This window comes from Thermobia domestica, chromosome 10 (genome assembly GCF_964235325.1).
Source record: "Thermobia domestica chromosome 10, izTheDome1.hap1.1, whole genome shotgun sequence".
In the NCBI taxonomy this organism is placed as follows: domain Eukaryota; kingdom Metazoa; phylum Arthropoda; class Insecta; order Zygentoma; family Lepismatidae; genus Thermobia; species Thermobia domestica.
This window is the reverse complement of record NC_137463.1, coordinates 133,413,405-133,434,052: the sequence shown is the minus strand read 5'-3', so window position 1 is coordinate 133,434,052 and position 20,648 is coordinate 133,413,405. Positions and strand designations below refer to the sequence as shown.

The 20,648-nt window shown below is 36.0% G+C and overlaps 1 protein-coding gene across 1 annotated transcript; it reads left to right on the top strand.

The window, feature by feature from the left end:
* The first annotated feature begins 841 nt into the window (after positions 1 to 841).
* LOC145662088 (uncharacterized) lies at positions 842 to 18,905 on the top strand. Its single transcript, XM_081727426.1, has 3 exons — positions 842 to 1,051; positions 10,035 to 10,294; positions 18,233 to 18,905. Exons 1-3 carry the CDS (start codon positions 857 to 859, stop codon positions 18,450 to 18,452), a joined length of 675 nt encoding a protein of 224 aa, XP_081583552.1. The 5' UTR covers positions 842 to 856; the 3' UTR covers positions 18,453 to 18,905.
* Positions 18,906 to 20,648: the final 1,743 nt, after the last annotated feature.

Sequence of the window (20,648 nt, the reverse complement as noted above, 5' to 3'; positions counted from 1 at the left end):
ACTACTCCATCTCTGTCAAATCATTAAATCAAGTGTTGATGCTGCGCGTAATACAGTCACAACAGAAATTAAGCTCTGCCGTTTGTTACAAATAAAAATTTAAGTTCTGTGACGAGTAACTTCAATATGTGTTATAAGTTATAATTAGTAACGTACGTAATTATTGGCAATTTAAAGTCTAATACCATAGATTTAGGTGGTTGGCCCGTAAACCCATAGATTTCCAACCTGTGCATCCTTAGCACCGCCCGGAAATCTAGATTCCAACTATTATGAAATAAATTAAAACTAAAAAAATATATGAAAACAGAACATGCCAGTCATATTCTATAAAGGCGATATTTGACGGTGAAGCACAGATAAAACAATGATAGACAGTGCATAACTTCATAATAGCTACGCATCGCTGAAGACCATATGGATATGAAGTGAAGGTATTTAAGGACGTGGGGTGCGTTGTGCGCATGGAAACTTCATAGAGTTCTAATCTAATTAGGAGCGTTGTACGAGAGAGACCTTTGATTAGGCCAAGAAGAAAGTGGAAGGATAATATCAAACAGTATATTAGGGAGACGTATAATTACAATCCAAGCTGATAGGATCAAATGACGACGTTGATGAACTATGGTGATGAACTTTTAATTTCGTTAAGCCATGGAATTAATTGGGAAAATTGTTCGTGGTAGCGTACATAACAACATATAGCAATGAACCGTTATGTTACATTCTCAACTACTTTTCTTATAGAAAACACATGTAAATGCATGTTGTTAATTGGTTTTCCTGTTCTGTTTGTAGTTCTGATAATAAATATTAATCATTTAATGTTTCAGGTACGAAGTCCGTTTCTTTTACAATGTCTGGAAGAATTCTTTATTTCTTCACATTATTATTCTGCCTTATTATATGCTCTTCATACAAAAATATTTTAATGTGCCGTCTAACTACAAAGAGAGTTTCATTGCCATTCAACTCCTTAGAAGAATTACTGGAAACAAGAAGTTACAAATTACTTATACTTAAAAATGGATTCGTACAAGAAGCCATGATGGTACGTTTTTAAACCGATATGTCTACATATTTTAAACAAATTTTTGTCTGTGTTCCAGGTATCAAATTTCCGAAATAATGACTGTAGGTTTTATTTTTTTAGTGAGTTTCCAAACTTAAGAATACCATGATCTAAAAATACAAATAGCTAAAACCATTGCAGGACAAATATTACGTACAGTCCTGTAACTAAAATTGCTTTCATCTTTATATAACATTCACAGAAAAATACACAGACGGATGGAGGTAAAGGGAAAAGAAAATATACTATACTTATCTGTGTTTAGTCTGCTAATAGTTTGTTCATTGATAAATGGAATGAATCTTTCATATATAAACAACTAACATGTAAAGACAACAAAGCATTATATTAATTAAAACTAACGACCAAATGATTATCAGAGTTTTATATCCTTGTATTGGCACTTAATCACCTCTAAACTTTCACATTACAGCAAAAGAAACCAGGCAATACATACAAAATGTTATTATATCGTTATAATGACGGAAGACAGAATTAGACGAGTGTTTTATCTGCACTCATTCTGTTTACCATCTGGGGTGACGTTTGTTCAAAACCAGCCTCATCCTTTACGACCGATTCTTTGTTGCTCAAGCCCCACATTGGCAGACATTTGTAATGATATCAGAATACTTACAACTCAATCCTTACAACCTAGACCGGCTGCCTAACGAGTGTGAACCTACCATCAGATGCAGTGACGGCACCTAAAGCTATAAGACAATCTCACACCCCTCTTGCAGAACATACCCCTAAATTACCGAATACCATTATATGACAGCATCCCGGCAGAGGCCAATTTAAACCAAGAACCCCGAGATATCCGTTAGAACCCAAATTCTGGTCCTGTCTACCTACTTATCATTCGATAAGTGGCAAGAGATACCGCTTAGAACCCAATCTCCACATCCTGGACCTAAGGGTACGTACTACTCCTCGATTTTAGAGGTATCCGAGAGGCTTCCTTTCGCCGGTAGAGACGACAGGTATGAGGTTATGATTTTATCCAAGGGGTACACCTTACATTACCGGTACCAATGAGTGATCTAGTTCATATACGTCATTCAGATATTCCCTTTTTGGACGCACCGATCGCTTTCCCCCGGTATAAACAGCACGGTAGCCTGTCTCACAATTAACTGAGTAAGGTACCATGCACATACCTGGGCGCATTAGCTCATGTCATTAACCCTTTTAGTAGGGTTGCCAGCTTCTTCTGATTCATCGCATGGCCCAGTAAGGAATCCCATCACCATCTCCACCTATGTTCTCCGCCCCATTCACGCTTATGAGAAACAGACTAGCATAGAAAGGCGATAATTTAATTATCTCAAGCCGCACCGTAATGTTCAAACATGGAACGTTTGACAAGGTGGCCAGCGCTCATTTATTGAGCAATCCCTCTTGGGCTTGGAACTTGCTATGGCAGGGTTAATGGCGATGAACAGGAGTGCTGAAGACACAGTTTTGGTTTTAATGGAAGATAGCACTAGCATAAAGCGCTAAGTAAGACGATGTATTCTCAAGAAACCGCTCAGTTCTGAGAATAATAGTTTTGAAAGACAAAATACATTAGTGCTCTGCCCTAGAAGTAGGAAAGAATGTGTTACTAGTCCTGAGCAGGACCACAAGCTTGTGAGGATTGTCAAACGGAGGCCATTCCTTACTCCTTGAAAATTGAAGCAAGCAGCATGATTTTATGTCATGGTAAACTCTAGAAGGAGACCAATGGTAGAGTATCTCTTTGGAATAAGGACGAAACTAATAGTGTTTCTGTTGACTTCCCATATTAAATGACTATTCGAATTTGCTCAAGGAAACGGGAATCGCGAGAAGAGAGACGTTATCTTCAGTGACGAGTGGATATCTTCTTCCGCAAATAATTTTCCCGTTAATGAAAATTGCCTAAAATGAAAACAACACGGCGCACAATACGTTTCCAACAGGATATTTTTGGTAGATTATCTCTGTCGACATGAGAATTTAAGGGCGTGGGCAAAAGTAAACACACACAAAAAATACGCTACTACCAGGCAAATATGTTTATTCGTTGCAAATAATAACGCAATGATGGAGACATTGTTGACAAATCATCTTACTTGTAACAATGCTGCATGAGGTCCACTGTGTTCAGTTTGTCGTAATTTGTGGCGTATTCTCACTCAGCATGATTTGGACGGGACAAAGTCGAAATCCGATATCTTGGTCTTGATGCAATGGACGTGTTACGGTGTAGTTTTGGCTTCCTACCTCACCATCATAGCCGTCCGCAGCCCTTAGAGACCAGACCTGGTCTATAGAGCGTGCCTCTGGGACACTTAGTGGATTGGTGTTCCGTGGTACGAATCGTGCTGAGTATGGCGTCAACCAGTCAGTTGTTTTCCTGTTATAATGGCTGGTTGGGAGATCTGGCAAAAATGCATATTTATCACCATGATGATGTATGTTAATGAATTGAAATAACTTCGGGAGACATATCTTAATGTATATGTACGCTGCGATTACTGAACCATTAACTTTGTTGATGGATGGTCGGATGACTCCTTTTGGTGAAATGATCACTCAAAAATTGTCCTTGGTCTTGTGGGGTAGAGTAGCTGGAATCTGCATAATAACGGAAGTATATTCGTTGTTTCCTGGTGATATAAATCTGACAGGAGATGATAGGAGAACAATAGAATGAATTGCAGAGGTCTTATCAAACGCTTGTAGAAACATGAGTTTAGAAGTAGTTACAGAGGAAACTAAATAAATGGAATACTGCAAATTTTGGACGTGTCAAAATATCAAATAAAACTATGAACAAAGTGGATACCTTCAAAAATCTAAGATCAATACTACCAGTCCAAAACCCAATTCACAAAGAAAGTAATGTCTACCGAAAGCAGGAAGTTTGTGTTATTATTCAGTTCAAATTTTTTTGTAGTTGCGAATTCTGTTGAGAAATGTGAAGTTTAAAGTATATAAAACGATAACCATGCCTATTGTTCTAAATGGTTGCGAAATATTGTCTCTTAGTCAGATGGAAGAACACAGACTGAAAGTATTTCAGAATATAATCCTGAGACGAATATTCGGATCCAAGTGGAACGGGAATTAGGAATGGCGGAAACTTCATAACAAGGAACTGCCTAATTTTCAGCGTTTATCAAACATTGTTAGGGTTACTAAGGCTAGGAGGCTAAGGTGGCAGGTCATGTATCCAGAATGTTAGAAAGTAGGAACACTGTCCAACTTCTAATTGGTAATCCACTCAGTACACGACCACTAGGAAGACCTAGGCGTAGAGGACAATATTAAGATGAATCTTGCAGAAATATGAATACAAAGTAGAAATTGGATCCAGTTTTCTAAGGACAAAAGTCAATGGAAAGTTTTTATGAACACTGCATTGAACCTCCGGGTTCCGTAGACCACAGAATTAGTTAGTAAACTAGGGACTCAAATTTTTACGGTTATATAATAGTGAATATATCCATACAATATCTGACATGTTCGAATAATACTCATTGTCGTGTACACTTTGTGTTACTGTATGTTAGATATTATTATCATTATTACTATTATTGAAGCACTTAAGAGATAACTTCAACTATTCGATGAGACGCTGATTTGTGTGTGTGACTTTTCTCAACAAAACTCGTAAACCCTATCGAACGTTGATTAAGCGTTTCTAATGCTTCTCAACCATAGTTATTTCATTGAAATAATGAGAACTGCACCAACTAGATTAGATACTTGCACATGGTCGTAAAGGTGATGTAGAAACATAATAGCTTATGATTGAGACGATGAAATCAATAGAAATTATTAATTTATCTGAGGATTCAATGTTGTATTCCCATTTATTTCGAACAGTTTATATATAATAAATAATTTCTAACTACTGTCTTCATTAGCTGTATAACGACTTGTAATAGTATTCTAAAATTTCAGTTTCACACCCAATCAGCTTCTTTGTATCATACATAATATGTATTTTATTTACTTATTTACTAAAACTTTCTGATGTAGTAAAAGGCCCTTTTACACTGAAAAATTATAAACAAAAGAACTAATTTTTAAAGAAAGTTTCCGAAAGCTTATGTATTAAAGGTAACCGGGTATTCACCTGGAGGTACTACAAAATTAATAGTCAGGATGCTTGGTACCGAAATTCGAACCTGGGGGCTAACAATTATGAAGCATAAACGCTAACTACGTTCTCTCGGTAAATGTTATCAAATTGCTCTTCTGCAATTCTTTTAGTAAAATGTTTGAAGAGTGAATTTTCTCATATTCATGACGCAGAGAGTGAATTTTCTACTTGGGTTGAGAACTATACCTACTATACTTTTAATCGGTAACTAATAGTTTACGCTTATTATTTCTGTCTAATTTCTGTATATCACTTGCAGAGACTATTCGAATTAAACGTTTCATTTTAGTAATATTTCATTAAAGTTTAGTCATATCTTAATTAACATTTCAAATATGTTTATTTCCCTTTCCGGTTATGACAATGATCAGTAATAAAGTTTCCTCTTTTTATAAAATTCCTGACTTCTAATTTTCTTAAAAGACATCATTCTAAATTACAATAGTTGGAAATATTCAAATAAGCTAGAATGAAGAGGATAATACTAAGCAATATTATTATAACAAATCATTGTTGTTTAACGAAATGACAAAGTTTTCATTAATAAAAACAGTTACTCTGGGCTATGGGATTTGAACTGATGATCATGGAAAATGTAAACCACCTAGCGAACACGCGCTAACTACCAACTCTACAAAGATAAGTTAATAGTCAGCAACTTAAATTATTAAACAAGAAACTCTGAAATATTGTACCGTTCATATATCGATAGGGAGACATAGTTTGACATAATCCGTGATATCACAAAGTTAACAGTATTAGACAACCCTGCATACAGTTGTATTTCTTGAAGTGACACTTCATCCATACTCATTTTGCAAATGTTGTAAACTAAGGACAACACAGCATCAAAAGCATCTAATATGAACCAAATTTTGAATTATTGTAAAACACTAATAAAGCAAGTGAGACAGACGGGATAATACACATCCATACTACTTTAAAATCCAGCACTACGGTTATCATATGACGTACTTCGAATAAGTTCGAACAAAGTTCCAAGGAATTAAAAATGAATATTTTCAAAGGATTTAGTTTCTCAAAAGTTTTTAGATAAGTATGACATCCAGTGACGTGGATGGTTCTCAATAGACACAAAGAAAGTAATACCATTCATAACAATTTGATATCTCAAACCACCCGGGAGATAATGATAATGGTAAAATTTGATATATTGCTTAAAATGACATGTTTGTAAGATTTTTTTTAAATGTAATTTTTCTGCTGTAGCATTAGAACAATAATTTTGGTAAGCGTAATTAAATATAGCTACATAATTTTAAAAAAATATCGCAAATTTTCACATTATCTACTATATCTCCAGAACGGTTTGTATATTAAATTGCTGTAAACGGCATTGTGACTTCACTTCTCTTGAAAAACATCTATACATTTAGACGATATATTATCGAAACAATTTTTTGAAATAAAGACTTGAAAAACGTCAAATTTTCAATCCCTTATAACTTTGTTGCTATTTAGTTGAAATCATGATCATAGTGTTTGACGCTAAAGTACTTCTAACGTAAATTCTCCTCTCTTTCACTTGACTTATTACTGATGTAAAATCCATGAAAATTTGGATTCTTGTGATACGGTAGCGTCCTTAGTTTGTAACATTGAATAATAAATGTAAATTTGTGGTTGTTCTTTTAACATGTAAATTGGAAATGTGTAATAACTTGACGTAGTGCCATTTGTTGAGTTATTGTTTACTGTTTAGCTTATAGTATAATGGAAAATCCCAAAAAATATCCCACTGTCGATATTTGCAATGTACAAAATTTTAGCATTTTTTGTTTATTGGTTTAAAATTCACAATGGTGTATAAAGATTAATGGTGCACCTTGTACCTCTCGGAAACGCAATTATTTTGAGAAGCATTATTTCCATTGTTGTCAGCTCTGAATTTAAAAAATATAAAAAAGCTCAATGCTCTGTTATAGTTATTTTCTTGTTTCGTTATGACTAACTGGTAAAGGGAACGATTACCAACCAATATGCACAGCGCTACGTGATACACTCACGGAGACAGCTACAAGGTAAGGATGTTCAAAATGGAAAGAAGACATCAAATACCTGGTTCAGAAAATCTCAATTAATGTTGACAATAGAAGAAAATGAGAAATTATTCTTTTAGAGACATGAAATTTGCCGGCCAGTCTCTGACCACTGGTTCCAACACGGGTTTCTGCAAGTGTTTTTTTTAGATTCCACTTGCCACTTTGGATGCGTTTGCAAGTCTTCAACCAAGAGACCATTTTGGAATCGTTTTATGATGGTATAGGTCGTGTGACGTGAAAAGTTCTCTTTCTGAAAATGCTTGAACCTTTCACCATAGGCAGTTATCCAAGAAGGTAATACGTATGTCCTTGTAATGCAATGGTCTCTTCTATTTTGAGCCACATACTGGTCACATCTGCTTGCTCAGTACGAAGCATACTATCTATGAAAATTTGATACCCAAGACTGACTCACACTGCTCAATGTGACCTTGACACAGTGATGACACGTTCCAGTATTAACTTTCTCCCATGCCCTTATATACTGCCATAAACTTTAAGCATTTAATCAGATAGGCGGGAAATTTACAGCTGCACAGTATTAACATATCTTTTAGTAAGAACTGTGGTCAGCTGTACACAACTTCTATTTCGATAAACAACCCACTTCCAACATGAGAGATCTTTGATCTACATGTCTGGATTAGTTCAAAGGGAGGCTTCAGGCGAAGCAAATTGTGACCTTTATAGATTCTCCTCTTAGAACAACTGGCCTGAAGAAAATCAAGGAAATGTAGTCGAAATTTAAAAGAATAATAAGAAATGAACTACCCTCATTACCTCAAACCACATAGAACCTTTCGTATGAGCTAATGAAATGTGTCTTACATAAAAATAGCTCACCATGTAATACTAGATACAAGCAAATAATTGTGTATAATTTTCTGAATAATTCTGGCTGATGTCGGTGTGCCGCCTAATGTGCAGTGTTTAGCTGGAATTCCGTACCGGCTTTTGTAAATAAGTCGGTCGAGAAGATCGCATTTTCAGTGCAGCAGCGAATTATGATAGTCGAAAAATATGTACGAATGATGCGAAGAGGCCCTCACTGCTATGTACCCACAGCTTCAGGAAACTTGTACTACATCTGGTGTACTTGAGTTTACAGTGAATTGTACAGCTTATCGTGGCTTCTTCAAAAGGTTTATTACGAATTGACACCTCAAGGAAGACTATACTTCCAATCTCAGAAAAATGGAGCTACCGGTACGTGCCGAACTTCAGACGAAACCTTAATGTTGGTTCATGAACAGTATACAGAAGATCACACAGTAAGCAAGGAATTTGTCTTCCTGTGATCTTTATTTCTGGAAGTCCAGAAAAAAGGTGTATCAAATCCTGGCCTATATCATAGGCTATCTGAACAGCAGCAAAACATTATCCCCACCATCCAAAGCGTCACCTGTGAAGGGCTAAACGCACTGTCAGCCAATACATTGAAAAGTGCGCAGAAGTTGGGGCCATATCAGCATCTTTTGTAACATGCAGATAAGCCATTGATTACATTTTCCTACTCTTTCGGTCGGTATGTGATATTACCTCTCCGATTATCCTATATTTACTTTTACTGGCCTGTGGCCAACCCTGTACGAGAAACTTGGGATGAGTTACCAGGAATCAGGAACTGCACACTGGTTCAAAAGAGCATGCTACAAAGGCTTACAGGTGCAGTTGATGAAGAAACGCTTCGAACGTTCTGCTGAACTGCCCGATACATTGGCCACTTTGCGAGGCTACTTAGTTAATTCTAAAACGTTCATTCATAGCAGAAGTTAACACTAATTCGTTATTGTTCATAGTTCGATTGCACAAGAAGTCACACTTTGATTTTATCCTATATTTCAACAAATGTTAATTAAATTAATAAGTAATTATTGTTAATAAAATATGAAATAGAATTAGTGTTTTAAATTTAAATTTAAAATTTTCCGATGTTTTGACTTCTAAGTTGAAGTTCTTCATGAAGACAATACACTCAAATTAAGGTTTGCAGATTTGTGTTTTCCACGAGAATTCTACACAATATTAATAATCGTATTTTACAAGTACATCATCCCACTTTCTTCATTCCACCATTCCTTTCACTTCTCATCATCACCGTCTCATTTAGCCTAGTCGGCATAATCGTACGACGTAAAATTTAAAGATGAAAGATTTCATTTCATTTTTGTACAGTTACACTAATGAATGACGTTACAAAATCAATTATCTAATTCATTAAAAAAACCACTAGAACTGTTCTGTGTAATTCGGCATATAAAAATTGCTGATGAGTTATTAGAAACTTATTAAATTTCATTAGTTTCCCGTCAACTGTGTGTAGTAATATTTGCTCTATTTCAATTGAAAAGAGAAAGAGATAGATTCTTATTACTCGGCATTTATTGTAGAACAAAAATGGATTTACATGTGAATTTGGGTTCATATGTTTCACTTTACTTCCATGAAAATTTATTGAATTTGATTAAACTAAGAACTTGTTTCCTTGATTCATTCTTATTGCTTAGAATTCAAATCGATCTTTTAGATATATTTCTATGATAGCTGGAAGTAGCGATTTTATCGTCAGTAAGAAGGTTGACAAATTTTATTTACACTGATACTTTTTATCCATGGTTGGAAATACGTTCAAAATATTCTGTAATTCAAAGTAGACTCACGTTTTCAGTACAAAACTTTTCATTTGTAGTTGTTCACTAAAATTCTCAATTTTTCCGTACCTTACAAATTACCAAGCTAACGGAAAAAAAATTTATTATAGGCTGCCAAGGGTGGAATTTTGCGAGAGACATGGAACAAACTTTTGAAGATTCAACAAGGAAACTTGTATCACGAACACAGAACAATGTTTGAGATGTTATGTAAAGAAAACGTTGTTGGTTTGTGGCCAAGTCAATGGAGATCTATCATAGAAAGGGACTGCAATTGCGAGACAACTATGTTGAAACCCGGATATATTTATTCCTCAGCAGCTTTTCCCATCAGAAAAGGCTACGAGTTGAAACCTTTCTTAAATCAGTAGTAAGTATTATTTAAGATTACAGTTTCAGAAATATTACCGTAGTCTACATTCACAATTTTTCAGAATTATAAATAGTAGTCAATTTATTTAGAGTACAAATTACTGGATCTGATATTAATATTTTTCTTTATCATTCTTTTTCCTCTCTTTTCTGGTGTAAATACAAAGATTTTAGGAGCTGTTTTTACATTGTAATACATAAAAATGTAATGTGAACGAATTATTATTTAGGAAAACCTAGTTTTGGAGGAAAAGAATAAACATGTAGCGCATCTATGAGCAGCATTTCCACTTCTCAGAAACTATTGGATGATAAGTTTGCATTTCTCCCTACAAGAGGCTCTCAAAACTCCCTTGATGACCCAAACGTACGTTTCTACATGGTGATGAAGAGTGTGTGCATGACTAAAAGTCAACGAATTACTTGTTTGCTTATTTTCTTACGTGTTGCAGCCTGGCAGGAATGCTGAAATCAATGGGGATTAAATATGTTGATCTGGGAGACCATCGTACGTGACTATTACCAAGAATAAAGCGGCCAAGGTAGTCCAATTAAGAAATGAAAAACTTTTCTTAAGATAACCTGGTCAAATGCGTCAGATAACCTCCAATGGCATGTATGTGTATTGCCAAAGTCATGTAAAGAAGGTTGTAGTGTCTTAAGGAAGGGGAAGGAATGTTTCCATTGAATTTATTTTGTAGATGGTTGCTGCAATTACCATATCATTATCAATAACACAGCACACCTTTACTCAAAATCGTCGCTGGATCTGCGTTGGAATAATCGTGTGCTGATTTTTCGTATGACAATTGTGGGTGTTAATGCAACTGCTTCTTTAAATGTGGTCTTATCAGTAAGATGTAAGAAATTGATGACGTAAGAAATTTAGTCTTTCCTTCACCATCCATGTGCAAAATTTCATTTGTTTTTCTTCGTCATCATCATGGAGGCTTTCTATTCGATGAAAATGAAATTCTTCTTGTTCAATTAATGTTCTCCACATTGGGACAGAAACATGGACATTACACAAAAGTGATGAAAAACAACTGAAAGGTTTACAAATGTGGGTGTGATGAATGGAAATAACTAGCTTGGTCGAGCGTTAAACAAATGAGAAGTTGTAAGAAATAGTAGGGAAGAAATGAAACAATTTTAGATACCACTGAAAAGAGGAAAATACATTAGTTAGTGCATTCGCTGAGAAAGAACTATGTCATAAGGAACGTGCTACAGGGTATGGTAGCAGGAAAATGAGGGAGGGGGCGAAGGAGGTTACACTTGGTGGACGGTATCAAAATAGAAAAGTCATACGTGGAAAGGTCCGCTGAATACCTTGAAGTAAGGAAGTTTTTGAGTTTCGTCGAGTAACCTGCCAATGATGACAGAATGCCTATAATGATGATGATATTGTCTTGCAGGACTATAACACAACTCTCAACACGCGGGTGTTCGTAGATATACGAGCGTTAATACTTCTCCATGACTTTTATACTCTCATTGCATTACTCATAAACAAACACTATGAGAGCGTATATTTCAATTGTAGAAACGGATGACATGATTCAGCATTTGAACGCAAAAGCACAATTGCAACACGACTATTACTTACTTACTTATGTGCGACAACATAACCAACAAAAAACGCAAACTACACACAACTCCTCAATTGTCCACTGCGGCTGTAATGAGAAGCAAGTTAATATTTACATGTCGTGTGATCTAAATTCACCTAATCATTATCTCGTGATTATTATTCCAAGTGGTCTGAGATGCAGAGAAGCTGGTTAAAGGTATGTCACATGTTTGCTCTTTCTTCTCAAAAACTAGGCTTTTGCCGGTAAGCAGATACTTATCAATTTGAAACAAACACCTGAAAAGTTCAACATACGAAATTAATATGGCGCTGAACATTGACGCGACGTGCAATGGAACCATTGAGGTCGTAAGTGGGAATTAGTGCATTTCGCCTGTAGTGCGTCACTCAGTTCTATGAGAGAAAATTGAATCGAAAATTAACCTGAATTCATGTCTCCAAAACGGGTCACAGCGATTCAATTATATTAAGGTCCGGAAATCGGCGGGACGAGGAAATTTTCGAACTCATCTCGATTCTTGAAAGTACAGCCCAACAGCTTCAGTTGTGTGAATAGGCATAATGGCGTTATTGCCCCGAAGCTACATGCAGACAATAGATTGTATATTGTCTTCTAAACTGGCGGCATAATTACGCCAATAACTTAAAAAGTAAGCATCAGCATAGGGCTTACAGAAAACCAGAAAATGACGGTCCATAGCATCAGAGCCACCGCCATGTCTCACAGTTCTGAAGAGACACTGGAAATCATACGCTTCTTTGGGCATCCACCGCACACAGACAGGTTCTTGTTTGAAATTATACGAACAATGACTCATCCGACTATATCACACGTTTCCAGTTATCAGCAGTTCATGTTGGATGTTCACAGAGATTGTGCTAAAGCGTGATAGTCCCTTATTAGCCGTTTCGCTCGTACAATCCAATCTCGTTTGTCCATATAATGTATCTCGGCGTGAACTGTAATTGTTCACATAAGCTGTGGGAGGCACTGCTATAGCTCCTCCACAACTTACACCGCAGCCGCACGACAGTTCCGAGTCCCAATGTGTTTTAATACTCGGCACGATCTGTCACTGGGGTTTTCTTCTGACTACTATACATTTGGGCCGATGGGATTTTTGCTTATGGCTATTAGACCCTCATTATCGTTGACGCTGTCTCTCCAGGCACATCCAACATTCTTGTTACTTTCGTCATGCTTCCATCAAATACCCGAGCGCACCCAATTTGTCCTCTTTGGAAATCACAGAGATCACCCTTTTACACTCTCACTGCCTGCTTAGTTGATTGTACTGACTGTCTATTGCTTCTCACGTAATACATAACACAACACTACCAACAATTCAGTGCTGCGGTCGTCGTTTGACCATTCCTAGCTTAGATATCTTACGTGTTTTCAGCTCCATGTGTTTACATTAAATAGATAAATGGTTGTATTATCCTATGGCATTTTTTAAATCTCCTGTTTTATTAGAAACACCTCAAAATGATCATATATAAAATATAGGACCTGTTGAATTGCTAATCAGCAAATCTCTGAAACTGCTGGGAACTTGAAATTTCGTATAAACGTCCATAAACCGTAGACTCCTGAATTTGCGAACTTTTACACTTGAGGAAGTAGTTTAACTCTTTTCTCGTAATTCAAAAGATCGGGAAGTAGAAACCTGAATTTGTGAACACTTTCTTGAAACGTTTGAACTGTGGATAAGACAGGACTATGGAAATTGAAACTCCTAATTATTCGGGCTCGAAGTCCGTTACTCTATGTAGCTTTGGCGCCTTTGATTAAAACCCAAGGAACTTTTTGAAGAAATTGCTGTATTCATAGAGTTATTTTTAAATACTAGTAGATCATTCCCTAAATGATATAGAGACAGAGAACAAAAATCTTAATTCACAAAATAGACCACAGATTTACCAAATATATCATTTATGCCCATTGGAGCACTCGTATCCTAATTGAGAGTTGGCGGAGAATAAAAATTCCTATATATACACATTATTTTGTCTCTCATTCGCAGTTTCTGATTTCCCCTCTTTTGGAGGTTCTTTCCGGTTTTCCTCGACCGCAATAAAAGTAGATCTGGTTCTAAAATCTGGTAGACATGTCACATTGAAGGAGAAAATGTTCTTTTTGAATACCTTGCAAATCGTACTCAGAAATTAAACTTATTTGCAGCACATTTATTTATTCGAGGTGCTTTTATGAGAGTAATTATACACTGCTCCGCAAAACTTAAGCAACTCGAAGAAAATAGCAGAAAATAAAACGATGAGATCACTGCACCAAATATAATCAACAGAAAGACGGCACAGATGCACAATAAACACAAATGAAGAACAACAATACAGTTACGATGCATAGGGTGGCTACAAAGTTCAGATTCACGATATCTCGACATGTAAAACCGGACTGTACGAGTGCATAGCCAGTCAATATGGCGTTTGAGCACAACGAACAGATACACAGGCACGATATCTAGTCTCCATGCTGCAAATCAGAGTTTTGATCAAATTTTATGGCAGATGGCGCCACTGCTCGAGGAGAGCTGTTCGCAGTTTAGAAAGAGTGCGGGATAGGAAATTGAGCTGCACTATTCGTCGCCAAGAGCATTTCACACATGCTCGATGAGATACAAGTCCATCGAGTATACAGGCCATGAAATGCTTATAATGCCTTCGCTTTCCAGATGGTGGGACACCAGATGTGCACGGTGTGGTCAGGTATTGTCATCCATAAAAAGGAAGTCCAGACCAAATGCTCCGTAGAAATAACGCACATGTGTATGGAGAATTTAATCCCGATACCAGTGTGCCGTCAAAGTGCAATGTTCCACAATATGGAGGTCTGTTATCACATCCAGCGTGGTCACACCCCACACCATAACGGAATCACCGCCAAAAGACGGCCGTTCAGCAATGAAGTTTCTGTGATAGCGTGTTGCTGGTTCTCTCTACACAAATGTCAGACCAGAATAAGACGACACTCTGTATCGACATTAATTGAAGAACAACGCGCGCCCACTGTATCCCATGTTGGCGACATGTTCCTGACACCATGAGTAAAGCGAACGTTTGTTCTCCCGTTTCAATGGCACACACAGCATAGGCCTTCTGGCATCCAGTCCTGCTGTATTGAGCCGACGACGAACAGTTTCACGTCTAACACGTTCTTCCGTGGCCTGAAACAAATCACTTGCCAATGGAGAGCATGACGTTTGACGGTCACGTTTCGCAGCAAATGTCAGAAACCGATTATCAGCTGCCGATATCTTCCTCGGACGACCTAATCCATGACGTCTAATTGCTGACTGTATGTCCATTTTGGAAGCGACTCCACAGCCTTGACACAACACCTTTGTTCACATTGAATTGCTGCCACACGTCCATTTGAGATCGGCTTAACTCCAATCGCCCAACTATTCGCCCACAGTGTCCTATTCGTCTCCTAGTCATTGCAAGGTGTCTACGCTTGATATCCCGCCAAAGGAACTACCAAATCACTGCTCAGACACAGCCGGGCTGCCATGTACGGTTCGTGACAAAATCTGTTCACCGTGTTTGCAACGGTGCTACGCACTCGCCATAGTGGGCCCTTGCCTTGCCTGTGCGTTTATTTGAATGTGAATGTCTCCTATCAGTATTTAATGGGCCCCACCCTTCACTTACTCCACGTTCTCTCGTGTGGCTTAAGTTTTCTGGAGCAGTGTATATTGTTACTTGGACTACTAATTGTTAACAGAGAAGTAGAAAAGCTTTCTTCTCTACACCTTCCATCAGATCTTTCAAACCACTGTAAGTAGAAAATTAAAATTTAGTACTATTTCATGAACTCTAGGGTATTCATAAGTCAGAATTTTGCAAACTTCAACGCCTGAGGGAGAACTTGGGGTTCAACATTTTATGGTCTTTCATGAAAGCTGCTTCTCAGATGGTTTAAGAGAATTAAAATTTTATCAAGCAGACTTAAATATGTATCTTATGATATATTTTATTGTTCATCTTTATTGTGAAGTAAGAAAACAGAAATAAAGTTTGGTTTATCTTTCCTTCAGGAACACCAAACAAGTGTCAAAATATTAAAGCTTTATTTCTACTACTGAAATAAGTATAGAAATGTTGTTTGAATAATATACATACTTAATTTAGTCTGAAAATATCTTCACCCGAAAGATAAATTACACATAGTGATTACAGAAAGTCAGGCGCAATGATAAAAGGAATGCAGGTTTAAAGTCCTAACTTTTAAAATTCTTAATCTCCAATAGTATATAAATGTTTGGTTGGTTGGAAGTTTAGCTTCGTTTTCAGCACCAAATCTATGAGACGTGGTCCAAAATTTTAACGTGGAATCCTAATTTCACGACCTTACACAGGAAATGGTAGCCGGAATCGTTCATACCGAAGACTTATACGTTAAGCATGTAGACACGACAGAACTCTAATAGCATGTAGAGGAGTGATTAATGCAGATAGCTGATTTGTGAATTAGTTCGTCGTGCGCAATGTGTTTCTTATGTTGTTATGTGAGTGACTTCACATTTCATACAAAGCAAAAAATTCGGCAGTAAATATTCTTTATAATTTGTCGTAATGTTTCTATCGAAACATCCTTCAATACACAATTTATTGAATGTTGTGCGTGCAGATTATTGTTCTTACTTTACACTCCTCTATCATTACAAACAACTTGTATCTACCACATATCTTTCAATCTAGTAGTTTGTAGAGTTACTATACGGATTGGAATTAAAATATTTTTTATTTTGTTTTTTTTATATATTTATGTAAGTTAATATTTAACTGAACGGTGTATGCCGGATTTCATCCCGAAGAATTCAATCTTCCTAGCTCTAATCATTTCAGGATATTTTTCATGTAGTTTAATATGGTAAATCCTAATTTTTAACAACATCCCCTTGAGAGAGGGATTAAAACTCGGGAAGCCCGCTTGCGCACTCCACTGTGCACAATTGCTGGTGGCGTTGCGGTATTTCTTAAGCTGGTAAGAACACCAAATTCTGTAACATGGACCTCAAACGACCTTCTATAATTTGGTGATTGCTTTTCAATAGAGACATGATGAATGTGCTCCTACTTCAACTGTCTTAATAATTCTTTTTCTCTGGAAAACTTCAATACATAGGTTCATAAATATTTTTAGTATTTCTTATTTTTGTTCAGAGTGTGAATGAAACCATAAATATAGAAGAGGTGGCGGCGATATCGTCTATTGTCGATTCATATAAAGTTTTCATGAAAGCTTTTCCAGTCTTTCTCTACGGTTCATAATAAAATTTATCAGATGGAAATTGAAACCACTTTACGGTTGTTGGATATACAGTGCCGTTTGTTTTTTACTCTATAGTATTTTGCTTTATAATAAAACAAACTATTTACTCGACCAGTAACAACGATGTAAAGATTCTGTTCGGAAATTACGTTCCCTATTTTCTTATGTGGAACGGATACATAATTTAAGTTACGATAAAATTGCTTTATTTTTTCTGTGTTGAAGTTTCAAAATATAAATTAATTGCTTGTTCACTGTTTAGAACCTTTTGTTTAAAATAGTTTTACCGTATACTTAAAGTATTGTTGTGTTAATGATTGCATATTTCTGAGTTGAAGGGTGAGGGAAAAAAAGAAGGAATGTCACGAAAGTGCATTTTCGAGAAAACAGCGCTTCAATATTGAAAACCGCGTGCAAATGAATAGGGTTAGGCAAATCTTTTGCCCTTTTTACATTGACATTTCAACATCTACGCATGCATGGCATATATAGTCAAATAGTAACAAGAGTCATCAACAGATAGGCTAAAGCACCCGTTAAAGCACATACATGAACATTACTTGTTTTTCCTCTTACCGTTCATATTTAATTTAACATAAAAGTTGTTCATTTAATCACACATTATTGCCACAAATCCATATATTATTCACGGTTTATATGTCCGTTTTATCCAAAGAATGTGAAAATAGTAGGAGAATGTGTTCTTGTGTAACATAGGAGTCAAAATGTTCCCTATTTGTCACATCATTTGAAATTAGAGTGTAAACTGGCTTTGAAATCAAGGGAGAATGGTTTATTTTTAGACTTCTTTTATGATGTGAAGTAGAAATGAAATCAATTTCAAACTATTAATTGAAAAAAAAAAATGCACTGATATTAGTTCAACATAGAAATAAAATATAGCTATCCATCGTCACCGATATTGGAAATATGAAAGTAACTTTTCTGTCTTGTTAATATCCATAATTATTAAACTACATTAAGTAACTGAAATTTATATACAAATATATTTTGATCTAATATTCCTATTTTCTTTTCCCTAGTTTTACTAAGTTTTGTGAATCTGGTATGATCCAATATCATGTCGGAAAAGAAGAACCATGGAGATACGACCCGAAGAAGACCTCAGCCTTTGCATTTTCAATCGTGCATGTGTACCCACTCTTTATTTTGTACTTCATTGGAATTACCATAGCTCTAATTACACTTTATATCGAGAAAGCTATCTTTAAATGTCAGACTAAGGCAACTTCAAAGATCTGAACACTTATACAGCTAACAGATGTAAAATAAACCAAACAATATAAACATCTTATTTATACAGTCAAATATCTCGATTCATACTAACCTGAACGCGATAAAAACATACAAGTTCCAATTTCCTTCCTTTCGCTACAGAGGCGAAGCTCACGTTGCGAAGGCATTTAAGCTTGATTTTGGGTTTGCACACGCCAACATGATTCTATGAAGGTTAATCCAAACACATTTGGATCTGACTCTTTCACATAAATTCAATCAATTGAACAAGCATACATGTTTGAAACTTAAATTAGCATCTCAACAACGAACATGTGATGACACTCATCGTGATGAAATTCTTAAATAAAGAACGAATATTCAACCATTATTTACTTATTTGTGTGTCAGGTGTTGTTAATCTTTATAAATCTTTATACCTTAGGTAGATGTTGTAACAAGATGATAATACATATATCGAGAAGCTTTTCTTTTGATTCGAAAATTATTAAAGTTTATTATACGTAGAATTCACTTCTAGAAATATGTAGAAAAGAAAAACAAATACAAACTTCATTGAAATAATGTTTAGTTTGCATGAATAATCTATTTTTAATTTTCATTTTGTGGAATTGTATGATATAATTTAAAATATAATTGTTGTTTGAAGAATAAGTTGGCTTCATTAACTCTTGATTCCGAAAGTGGTTTTTATTCGACATATTCCCAACGGTTCCTCATACAATAATTCTATTTATAAACTAGCCCAGAGTTTTCCAATGCTTTTGATTGACGATACACTTTACTGAACGCCCACGACATAGCCCATGAACAACCATATATATCGGGTGTTTCGAAACAACACCGACAAAGTTTGGGAGGTGATTTCTGACACTAAGATAAGACAAAAAGACTAACCTGGGTGCACAAATGCTTCCTTTCGGAGCTATAGGCTGCCGAAAACTAAAGAAAAAAAAATGAACTTTAAACGTTCACAGGTTCAAACCTATGAGACCTACCCCAGTCGTGTCAAGACTTCAATTAGGAACTGTCATGTGCACTATCCAGATATCTGAGCTGCAGAATCCTGTGATACTTTCGCAACAAATTTTGTAGAGGTAGTTGTCGAGTACTTCAAATTATATGCCCGTAGCCAAACTCATTCTATAAAACTTGTTACGTGAGTACCTTAAGATTCCGAAACATATACTTTGGATAGCGCATGTATTAGTTCCCAAATGATTCTTGACCCGACTACGGTATATCCCATAGTTTTGGAACTAAGGACATTTAAAATTCAGTTTTTCATGTTTTCGGCAGCCTATAACTCTGAAAGGAAGCATTCGTGCACCTAGGCTCGTATATACTTTTTGTTTTATTATGATGTCAGGATCACCTGCCAAACATCGTCGGTGTTGTTTTGAAACACCACACACACACACACACATCTATATATATATATATATATATATATATATATATATATATATATATATATATATATAGTATAGTATAGAGAGAGCGAGAGAGGAAAGGATACAAATATGGAATACTATTTACTATTTAATTAATTGCTCGTCACCAAAACTGAAAACATCAGCAAAGACGACTTCAGAAGGTAAAACAGAATGTTTACTACAGCACTAAGGAGTTACAATCGTCACTTGAATAAGACTAAGATAGATATTAATGATTTACTGATAACATGCGAGTTTTTCTGTTTAAGTAAATAGCTCTAAATATGAAAATACTTGTAATAATATATTTACAAAAGTCACAAATATAACAACATTCTAGTTCAAAACATTCTACGTGGTACCATAATTCACACATAAGACACATCATCCATTGCTCTCCATAATTATCTTGTGACAATTTTCCACCGCAAAAGAGACATTCTGCATCAGGACTATTGGGATAACTTCATCGTCTGCCTGAGAAAAGTCTAAAGACGAGTCTTCGAAATTGATATCACACTCTTCACACGGAAGAGCTTTCTCTGTGTCGTTTTTAACGTTTGTTACTTCGTTCACGATATCTTGAGGTAGCTGTGGGCTCATTTGTACTTTCTCCCTTGTACTTTACGTGTATTGTTTATGATCTGCTTTTTCTTTTTGTTTGTGGTCTCTGTTGGGTTTCTTTTCTTCTGCTGCTGAAGAGCATTCTTATATGGTGCATATGCTAAAACTTCAGCTGATTCTGTTTTTCTTCCTCTGCTGTCTA

Bases quoted from the DNA above. Each gene is read 5' to 3' on its own strand.
- LOC145662088 (XM_081727426.1), top strand. From the start codon at position 857: ATGTCTGGAAGAATTCTTTATTTCTTCACATTATTATTCTGCCTTATT. The intron at 1,052-10,034 runs GTACGTTTTTAA...AATTTATTATAG, and splicing joins TCGTACAAGAAGCCATGATG to GCTGCCAAGGGTGGAATTTT. The intron at 10,295-18,232 runs GTAAGTATTATT...TCTTTTCCCTAG, and splicing joins AAACCTTTCTTAAATCAGTA to TTTTACTAAGTTTTGTGAAT.